The 10,980-nt window shown below is 42.1% G+C and overlaps 1 protein-coding gene across 3 annotated transcripts in view; it reads right to left on the reverse strand.

The window, feature by feature from the left end:
• Positions 1-4,995, reverse strand: part of RBM33 (RNA binding motif protein 33) — a 56,936-nt gene extending 51,941 nt beyond the window's left edge. For 2 of the 3 annotated variants that reach the window (XM_078615556.1, XM_078615390.1), the window contains exons 1-4: positions 4,617-4,980; positions 2,133-2,214; positions 1,852-1,891; positions 1,115-1,200 (exon numbers count right to left, since the gene is read on the reverse strand). In XM_078615556.1, coding sequence (XP_078471682.1) covers positions 1,115-1,200; positions 1,852-1,891; positions 2,133-2,212 — 206 coding nt within the window. In that variant the 5' untranslated portion in view covers positions 2,213-2,214; positions 4,617-4,980. Of the gene's footprint in view, positions 1-1,114; positions 1,201-1,851; positions 1,892-2,132; positions 2,215-4,616 lie in introns of all 3 variants that reach the window. The other variant, XM_078615468.1, reaches the window with a different exon arrangement.
• Between the last annotated feature and the right edge of the window lie 5,985 nt (positions 4,996-10,980).

The raw sequence follows: 10,980 nt of genomic DNA on the forward strand, positions 1-10,980 counted from the left end.
ATGCTTACATAATCATGCATAGAGGATTTCATATGGCCTACAGAAGGCAAAAGCGGTATGTTGCCGGCATATCCAGAGTTTTCTCTGGGTGTCTGGTTTATCTACAAAAAAAACAAGGTTCAGCTATTTTCATAAAATGTTGTGGCTAGGTTTAAATAAAAAATTATCCTCAACCAATAAATCTGCATTGTTTGGGATTTGATACTTTTTTTTAATATTCATATTCTTTGGGTCTTTCGGTAAAGCCACTTAGATAGAAAAATTTAAAAAATATCACGACGTTTCGATCGCAACACAAGGTGAACAAATATAGCGGGAGAGCTGCTGAGGCAGGATGTTATAAAGGTTTGAGATGGGTGTAGCTCAAGGGTCATAAGCGAAGTGGGCGGGGTTAGATGAAATTTGCATGTAAATGTAAGATCGGAGAGCTGAGCTATCTCCACGACGACGAAGCTATGGAGGTGGCAGCCCTTGTATTGTGAGAGATTAGCATCGCAATGTATGCCTTCTATTGGCATAATGAAGCATAATTGATCAGTGTTAATTTATTTCAAGGAACTTTAAAGGAGTTAATTAACACTTGTTAAGATATACCAATCGAATATCTTTGGTGTAATCTAAATTAACTTCTGGTCACATTCAATGCTGTTTGTAACTCTCATATAATCTGAACTGACGAATCAAATATTTTTATATTGAGACCTAGTTATTTCCATGAAAAGATCAACAACCTGTTCAAATATTGCACAAGTGCTCTCAACGTCTCCTACTTTACATGCTGTCGAGTGTCTGCAAGACATGAATCTTCTACCCAACAAAAACTAAAACCATTGTCATTCAGCCTAACATTAGAATGTAACTCTTAATTCTGATTAAGTGATTATCCAAAAGAGAGATCGCCACTGCCATAGTGAAGTGTAATGTCCACCAATTTAACAGCACCGACAAAGAACACTGTTCCATGCTCAATTCATCAGAAAAACTCTTTACTTGAAAGTGACCAAGACCAGCACAATAATAACACTGCAGTAAAAATGAACACCACAGAAATACCAAGAGTACATGAATGAACAACACAGCATTAAATGATTTTAAGGTGGTGAAAACGACTCACCCCTTGAACTCAGCATCTTCATCACTCTCCAGCAGCAGGTCTTCATTGAGCTCCTCATCATTACTTCCCAGTAATCCTGCCGGGCCCTGAAACAAAAAACATACGAGATGGCGTTTTGTGAAAATTGTGCATTTACGAAATTATTCTTCATTCAACGCGGAGATAGGATGTGACTTTGCGTTCATACAGAATACACTCGAAATTATGTGGGCAAACATTCCATGTACCACATGTAATGCGGTTTCTATGAAGAGAGAAACATAAAAAAGTATTGTATCTCTATGTATATTTTTAAGAAATCAAGTCTTATTTCAGGTCTTCAGTTTATAACAATCCACATATATGACATTTAAATTACACTATGAATCCTCTTACAACGTATAAACTTGATTTACAATGCATCTTTTGACATGATTCCAAACACATTTTTCCGATGCGACTTGGATTTTTACCTATTAAACCCTGTTAAATATGGCTGATAAAAGGAAAAACACACCGGAAAGTGATGTTTTAACCATTCATACTATCTATGGGAAAATAGAGTCCGATTTACGACGGGGTTTCCAGGAACAGATTGTCATAAAAGCAGGGACTACCTGTAATGCTATTTTTTTTTTCTCTTGAACAAAGCTGCAATCTGGTGTCTAACAAAGTAGAATACATAGCCAAGGTAAATGTATGTAAGACAGAAGGTGTGTGCGCTTTTTGGGTTGTTTATTCGATTAACGGGTACTCACATTAGTATTAAATGTCTCTTCATCGCTCAATAGTTCATCACTGAAAACACAACGCAGACTATTAGCCTTCAAAACATCGCATGCCACATATGTTATGATAGTCAAAAGTAGACATGCTAAAACAAACCAAAGTGAAAAAAATCATTGTTTTATTTCCAACCCAAACTGCTGTGTCTACAGTTCAGCGCAATAACCAAAACTTTCCAATTGTCACCATGCACCCAGCATAATAAACTCACAGCTGGAGCTCTAACCCATTGGCAGTCCTCAAAGACACTCACCTATCCCAGTCATCGGTTGCCCGCCTCCTACGCAGGCGTTGCGAACCAGGCTTCTCCAATTCAAAGTCTTCAGCCGACATCCCTGAAACACGGGGTTAAAGAAATAATTTCAAACAACTGACACATGTGGTACTTTAGTCATGTCAACTTGTCAGGTAGAAATTTTTACTCAATTGCAAAGTTGCAAACTGTCTGGTCGATTTAAACCATCGACCCTTTGTAATTGATCTAATTAGAATACAAATGCCCTGCATTTTGCCACTGAACATGTGCAAAGAAGTGCAGAGTATAATAATAAAAAAAACATAACCAACAAAGCGTGTTGAGGCCTTATCGCAACAAACTGATAAAAAGCCAGAGATCATCAGTCTGTAGACTTTCATGATGGTTCTGCATTGTGATGTTTAACATTCCAAGTTCAGGAAGATAGAATCAAAATCCATTGTACTTTCAACTCCTCGCAGCCCAAGCATACAACACCTGGTATTCCAAGGCGGTCTCGCTTTCAAGTACTATTCCAAGTATGAAATCTGAAAATCGGTTTTATTCAGGTTGATTTGGTACTAGGCGAATGAGTACTAGTACTTGGTTTGGCAAATTGGTTATGTCCTCGGAATATATTGATCTCTGCCCAGAACTGGAATTTAGATGACTGGCTCAGGATTGCCATCTTAAGTGAGCAATGGTCCATTACTCATGAGCAGGTAGACACTTTCAAGTATGAATTGAAGGCAAAAAATAATGTCCTTTATTGGGAGTAATTCGCTTAATATTATTTTCTGGCTACATTCTTCGTGGTTACTTTCATTTATGGAGAAAGCTGGAGGTCACAAAAAAACCCATACAACCAAAAATGTGCAGGAAAGTCTAATACCATTCACTAACCACGTTATAGCCCTGGAGGAATAATGTTATTGTTATATGTGGCTATTTGGATAATTAGCCTACCCTACCTTGAAAGTGTGGATTATAAGCATGCAACACAACAACCAAGTTACTTTGGAATCATACAGTAATGGAGAACTGTAAATAGGAAATAATGACCAAAGAATCGTACGCTTAATCACACTAATCTGTTTATAAATAATCTACACTGCATTAAAACCATGGAAACATGATATGACTGCTTTTAAACAAAACGGTGAAAATATAGACGTTTGCTCATGTATTCAAAAGCCCTGAAAGCACTGGGAACATTTATGTTAACATTTTCTAGTCCAGTGGCTTGAAACTTAGTTGTAGGAGTCTGGCATATTGGTTTCTGATTGCAACAGGACGACAAGGATCTCCTGAAACTAAGTTTCAATAGACGATGTGGCTGTGTTAACAATCTGGGCAGCAATTGGAGAGCTGAATAAGCAGGTGACAAAACATCACGGTTTAAGTAAGGCTACATGTGTAATGTGATGTTCTATAATTGCTATTGCTAGAGCTAGAAACAGGAAATAAAAAAAAATCCACTCGAGTGCTGGAGAGAACAAAACAATGAAGAAGCCCCCGTGACAGATGGCAGAAATTAGTTGAGGGGTGGGCCAAGATACGGGCACCAGTAGCTGTCCTATAGCCTCACCGCGAGGTGTAGAAAATAGCGATGCTGACATGTTATTTTACGATATTACTGTATTTCAAACCGTTTTACGTGAATACAGTGCAGATGCATTGAGGGCAAGACATTTCATTCAAAATGCCTACAGTATGGGACTACCAATTAACCACAAGTGCGTCTTCATAGCCACTCTGCCAATGTGTCTCTCTACTCAAAAAGGCAATAAATGGGGGTGTCACCTATCTAACCTCTTGGAAGGCCATGAGCTGTTGGCGAATAATTCTACGTTCCCATGGCAAGGGGTGGTTGACGGAAAAATAAAAATGTGCATACAGTATTTGGTGCTTAAACAGCAAGCGCATGATCACGTCTGGTGCCAATCCTACAATGTAGCACTGAAATAGTAACACCTCAATACTTTTAAATAGTATGCATTGTATCATTTTTTTTGTAACGCCTTAATGTTGGCCCTTTGGCCAAATAAACCGGGATGTGCCCGGCCTCGTCACTTTTCGTAAGCCAAGCAGAATTGAACCTAGGAGACTCGGACGCGCAAACAATGTGTCAAAGGGCTCGCATGGTTACGTGGTGGGCCGGAGGGAAGTGCACCAAAATACAATGTTGCTCAGTACTTCAATGCTCCCGCGTTTATCACACCGTGTGTCAGCGTAAAGTCCCACAACCAAAATCCACCAGGGGATTTAAGGATATGTGCAGGTTTATAAGTTAGGAATATATTCAAATAAAACACTGCAACATTCTAAAACAATAGCACGTTATTATTGCAAACACCTGGCAGGGCCAGTCTCGCTAGACAATGGCAACATTCCTTCCAAGCACCTCCCCAGCTGTTCACATAAACGTGCCATCTAAAATTAATACCGTAAAAGCCCCTTTTGTGAAGCCAAGTGTTTCATTTTTTAAACAAGTTCAATTACCTCGCCCAGTTTCGTTCTAAGTCGCCGCGCGGTCGCTGTTCACGCAGGCCACAGAGCTAGGCCGAGCCCTCGTGTTCGCCTAGAAGCACCGCGGGGATTGCGGAGCCCGAGCCGGCAGGAGCGGCCAGGAGTGAAGGGGTGCGGGCCCAACGGGGTAGGCCCAACCTAATGGGCCGCGGGCTGTGTTCGACGACAAATTGTGTCGCATGGCATTCTAAGTAAAAAAAGAAAAACACGAGCAGCCGAAGCGAATACTGTCGCCTAGGTATCTCTGGTAACTAAGTAAAATTTACTTGTATACGACGGTTGTGGAGAAGATGGCGGCGAGGCTACATGCGAAGTGGGGGGGTGCAGAGCATTGTGGGTAGAGCCGGTCGCCGGAGCAGGAGCCCCGCCCCTCAATCTAAGCCCGCCCCAACTATTCTCAAGCCCCGCCTCCTCCAGCATTAGCTCCTCCTACTCCTTTCATCGCCCCACCCCGCCGCTTGCCCCACGCCCATCAATGGGTTGTTCCCACCCTCTACCCCCACCTCTGCACTATCACCCCGCCCCTTAGTCTAGACCACGCCCTTTATCCCCAAACCCCCTCCCCTTACCCCGCCCACAATGCTCCGCCTCTATCCCAATCGATTCGATTCAACATCTAAACAAGTCGATTCGTTATGCTCACCATGCGTGCATCGAATCGACCATGTGGGAATCAACGCAATCAGATTACAAATCGGTTCAACTAAAATAAAACGTAGGGTAGCCGATCTTATGAGCCGTATTAGTTTTTTGGGGTGAGGGTTTAGGTTTATTTTGGTGTAACCAGGTCACCGTGAGTTTTGCCCGTGCCAAAATAGAAACCTAAACATAGGGGCCGTCCATAAATTACGTCACACACCTAGGGGGGGGGAGGGGGTCAGACATTTGTGACGATGTGTGACGAGAGGGGGGGAGGGTTTGAAAAATATGACGTCACATCAAAATGCGCAACCTTAAATAAATATAAACAATACAATTGTTATAACAACACTGATTTTGATTAATTTTCATTATTTACTATTTGATTATTTAAATTTACTAAGGTCACCTTTTATTTATTCCATGAAAGAGCATTTTGCTTCTCCATGGGATAGTGGAGAAGCATACATTTTGTAAATGTTTTGAATTATTGTTATTAAACATTTTGATTTTAATGATTCTACCAAGGCTTTTCATTCTGTGGTATGAATATGTGATTGTTAAAATTGTACTCTCCATTTTGCTTCGTTCTACTACAAAGTTTCAAGTATTTTTTCATAGTTATAATTACTTTTAATATTTTATAATTATAAGAGAATTTCAATCTAATATTCTGAACATCTGTAGTTTTAGTTAGACGCTGAATATTTTCTAGTGAATTTTATGCTAAATTTCAGCTTTCCAACGCCTCCTTTGTAATAAATGTTTTCTCCTACAACATCAGAGTGCAGCGCCACATTAAATACGCACTACAATGACAATAGTTTAAAGTTATTTGAAGCATAGAAATATGGTTGGAGTGGGGGGGGGGCAGAGCTTTGTGACGTGATATTTGAGGGGGTCTGACTATTTGTGACGCCGTGTGACGAGGGGGGGAGGGGGGTCAAAAATCGGCCAAAATCGCGTGACGTCATTTATGGACGGCCCCATAGTAGTCATGCCAAATTTCGTGTAATTTACCCTCCTCTTCAAACGCGTATTCCACTATAACCTCCACTCACGGCCCACCCAATCTCGTAAATTGCACCTCAAATTATTGGTAAAATCACCTCCTGTTCAACTCAGATACATCCGTAACCCATGTCCTATGTATGTATTGGTCGCGAAAGCCTACGAGTTAAACTATGTATGCTGAACTTATTTCGCACCGGAGCCAACCGTGGTATTCGGCGGTGCGGGGAAATCGGAGGTGCTTAGGCACCAGGCAGCGGATCACCAGGGTGTCACTCGCTCACAAAATACTGAGCGCTGGCTCCAGCATCGGTCTCCGAAATCATCTGAAAATCCTTGGCATCATCTCGTCCTCAACACCATCTCAAGGCCCTCCTTGTAGCACATCCCGCCCAACGTTGACTGCAGCCAGAGCAAGTGTACTCTGGCTTGCGGCATCATCCTTGCTGAGACATCAGAAAAAACACCTCAACAAACTTAAGCGGTTCAAAAACAACCCGCTTTGCCATTAAATGCTATTTGTGCTTCGTTTGGTGTCCTTCCCCCGCACCTCCGATTAGCACGGTTGGCTACGAACAGTGCGAAAAAAGCTCAACATAGATACATTAAATGTGACTTTCTAGCTTTCAAGGCTTAGCTAAAAAAAAATCCACTGCCTCTTCATAAAATTCATGATCCAGTGTAAAATCGCCATCCTGTGTCATCGAGCCGTAATCACAAGGTCTTGCGCTATACCTCCTCCATCATGGTCACTCCACTGACCGCAGCAAACAGCCGCAAAACCCTGCGGAGAACGTCTAACAACCAGAACCAGGACCGACTATCCTGGCTGAGCGGCGTTGCTCCGTCGTTGCACTCTCTCCCATGTACTTGCACAGAGGCGGCGGCATCCCAAATCGTCATCCATCGTCAAGCAGCAACTCAAGGCTCTCTCACCCGTACAGGCTCTCACTCGTTCGTGTTGGCATGCGAGGGACTTTGAGCTCTTGACTCCGCGCGTCCGTGTTTTTCGATTGAACGTTGCGCCCGATGCGCAAAAATATGCGCGCGTTATAAATTGTAGTTTATTTTTTTTATACAACGATATATTTGTCAACGTGACAAATCTAGTCGGATGGTGGAGGGTTATTGACAAGGAAGTTGGCACAACATTGCTTGGCCATATCCCAAAGGATGGATATAACTTGTTGCTTTATGCTAAGGGATCAGGTTAAATGGCTTTAAAATGAACATACCAACGCACCTAAAAACACTTTACTCGACATGTACTATTTGCTATTGTCGGTGACGAACGAAAATCTACAAGAAAAGCTGAATAGTGCACAAAGGTGCATGGAGAGATGCCCGCTTAGAATTACACTGAGAGGCATAAAGAGCTCACGAATTAGAGAACACGCGCAAGTGAATTCATCATCCAATGTTTGAAGCAAAGTGGGTTTGGGCATCACACGTCGCTAGGAGGGATCATGACCGAAGGTTGGGAATTCAAATCTTGGTTGGTGGTTGGCTCTCTGGGGTCAAAATCAGCACCACTTTGTGGGAAATCAAAAGTAGTTGGCCTATGGAGACACTTTCCCCTTGCCATAGTAACGTGGCATTTCCACTCCTGGTTCATGCATTTAAACAGGAGATGAGCACTGCCTAAATGTAAATTTTGATGATATCACTTTCACTTTTTTGAGCCAAGAAAATGGAATGCATCCCAGCAGATGTCCTCCGAAGAGACTGAGCAATTAAATCCGTTCATTTAGCGGTGCAAGGTGGATTATTGCATTGTTTTTTTAATGGATTATTACATTGTTGACTTAAAGCCTTCATCCAGCAGTGGATAAACCATGACAACACGTGCAATAAAATATATTAAAACACCAGAGCCTATTTACGTTTATAAAAAAAACCCACATAATCTCATTCATACCAGAATTTTAAATGAGAATTGGCTACCAAAATTGGCATTATTTGGACGAGGTCGGAAATTTTCATATAAATTGCGTAAATTTGTTTTGCAAAATGCGTTCGGTTTTAGGACAACGCACATTGAATTGGTTCCATTGTTTGCTTGGGGTCATTGCCAGTAATTTGTTGCGTTAGCAGGTGTGGTGACATGGAGGAGATATTTACAAATTATGTTATTTAAACACGAATTTATATTAGTATGGTAATATTCCTTTGCAATGAAAATTAATTGCAATTATGAAGTGATACCTGTATTATGCATGATCATCATTCGGCGGCTCATACATTTTGCATTTATGCTGATAGTAAAAAAAAAGACATGGATGTAACATTTTGGGCAAATATTTTTTTTAACGCATATTTTGGACAGCAGGTATTCTAAGCATTTTAAGAATATGGGTTTATGTCAAAATATTTTGTCTTAATTCGTTCATTCAGTAATAGTAAACCCCATTTTAACCCGATAGTCCATGCACCAGGACCAGATATTTTATTTGTTGGTACCACCGAAGTTGGCATAACGTTAGAGGCTCACATTTCTGTATATGACCAAGTACGGTGAATTACGTGATAATCGTTTCACATGAGTGGGTTATTCAATAATTAACTCTTATTAGCCACGTAAATAAATCGGTATGATTAAAGTTATGACGGTTGGCTACGTACCGTGCGAAACAAGTTCAACATACATACGTAACGATTTATGCTTTGGCCATTAGACTACTCGAGGCTTGGGGCAAGTGCTGTTCGTGAACATCTATTATGACCAGCACAGCACACATGGAAACTACTTTACAATGTACACTATTCTGCCTTGTCTCCCCACTCCTGTTATAAATGTTTAGGTTGAATTGACCGAGAGCAGGTTGAGTACAGGTTCAGATACCACGTGCTCATGGTGTTGTGCATGGTCAGGAATCAAACCGGATTGTCGGGGACTGGCGGGGGGCAGTGTGTTGAACACCACTGCTTCTGAACTGCAACACAACTCGATTATCTTCTTCATTGTCGCTTGGTGAGAAGCTGATCAGCAAGTCGAGATTGGTGAGTGGAACAGTAGCCTGGTAAATGCCTGAAATCCTGCTGGCGAATGATTGAAGACGGAAATTGACTGACTATAGGTTGTCCGTGGCTTGAGATCGGAGACCGGAGTCACATTCAGAAATGAACTTTGAACCGACATAGGAGATGGCCACATATACCGTGCGATGTTCTGATATAGTACAAGACAGACTATCGTTATTAATTTATTTGACACAATGATGCACACATTTATAGAAAAAGCAGAATTTCCACATTTACATTTCAGAGACCAATCTGTACATAATGTCTCACAAATACTGATTTTATCAAGCACCGAGGATGATTGGCTGATCTATAATAAGCAGAACATGGTATACGTGGCAAAGTATATTTTATATTCCTGGGAGCTGTACACCTTTTCCACTTGGAGTCCATTATTTTGTGTACGTTAACTCAAAAATATGCCGATGCAGCATCAGCGGCCAGAAAAAAAAACCCTTAGCACAGGATACAGCCCCATAATGGTGAGGCACAGACAGCCAGTTTCATGAGCATTCAGCCTTCCCAGCGTCATCCCAGGCGGAGGAGAATGGGGCGGCATCAGAGCGGAACGAGCCCTGGGCGGCCGCACTGACCCTGAGCTTGGGCAGAATGGCCTCGCGACAGCCGTCCATAATGGTGGTGTGAACAGCGGGGGCCCTGAGCATTATGTCCCTATTTAGATTGGCGACCTGAGCCCCGAAAGGATCGGTCTGGGGAATAAAACGGCAATAGAAAAACGCCGGGTGCTGCAGACAGATGAATTCTATTGAGTACATTTTAGCTCGTGGAACTTTTGCAGGAAATCGTAGAAGGTTTAGCCACCTAATTGAATTTTGGACGTATGTAGATTGCTCTCGTGGGACCCAACCAATGTTTGTCGCACAAACATGTGCGCAACATCCTTGTTGGGTGGTGGTGGCGGTGGTAGTGGTGGTGGCGACGGTGGTGGTGGCCCATGGCTCAAAGTGTCCCCTTGCTCAAACAAGCATTCTCGTAGCACGCATCTCCACTTGCAGCCACAAAGCCAGCCATGAAATTGTCACATTCCTATCATCATCCGTGATCACTCCACTGCTGGATGAAGATATTCCCAAACCTTGTCAATCTCTCACAGTCCTACGAAGTTTAAATCCATTCATGGGAGCTGCATGTACACGCGCTGCCTTTCATCACGAAATCTCTGCGGAGAGCGTCCCCTCAGGTGCATTCCTCCCCTTGGCTGCCACTCTGACAGCAGTCTTGTCCACGAGTAATGTGTCCTGCCCAAACAACTTTTTTTATTAAAAATCTCACAGCGATTATCAATCTCCCTGTAGGACAAGTATTGTTTGACTTCCTACCAATAGGTACTATTGTATCGACCCTGGAGGAATGATGGGCCAAGTTGACCATAAACTGGGATCCGAACCCACAATGTGTTCGTCGATCAGAAAACGTCTTAAAATACTGAAATTGATGGACCCTTGATTGGACTCTTTATGTAAGCTTCGTGTAGAATCGTTGATATAACTTGCTCGGTGAAAGACAAATGCAGCATGAATATCGAACCTCCGATTAGCACGGTTGGCTATGTACAGTATGAAAGAAATTCAACATACATGCGTACATATCGTCCATATGCTTCAACACGCAAGATGTATTGGTGTCTGTGACCGTATTGCGAGAA

The sequence above is a fragment of the Lampetra planeri genome, chromosome 1 (assembly GCF_965212315.1).
Source record: "Lampetra planeri chromosome 1, kcLamPlan1.2.h2, whole genome shotgun sequence".
NCBI classification, from domain to species: domain Eukaryota; kingdom Metazoa; phylum Chordata; class Hyperoartia; order Petromyzontiformes; family Petromyzontidae; genus Lampetra; species Lampetra planeri.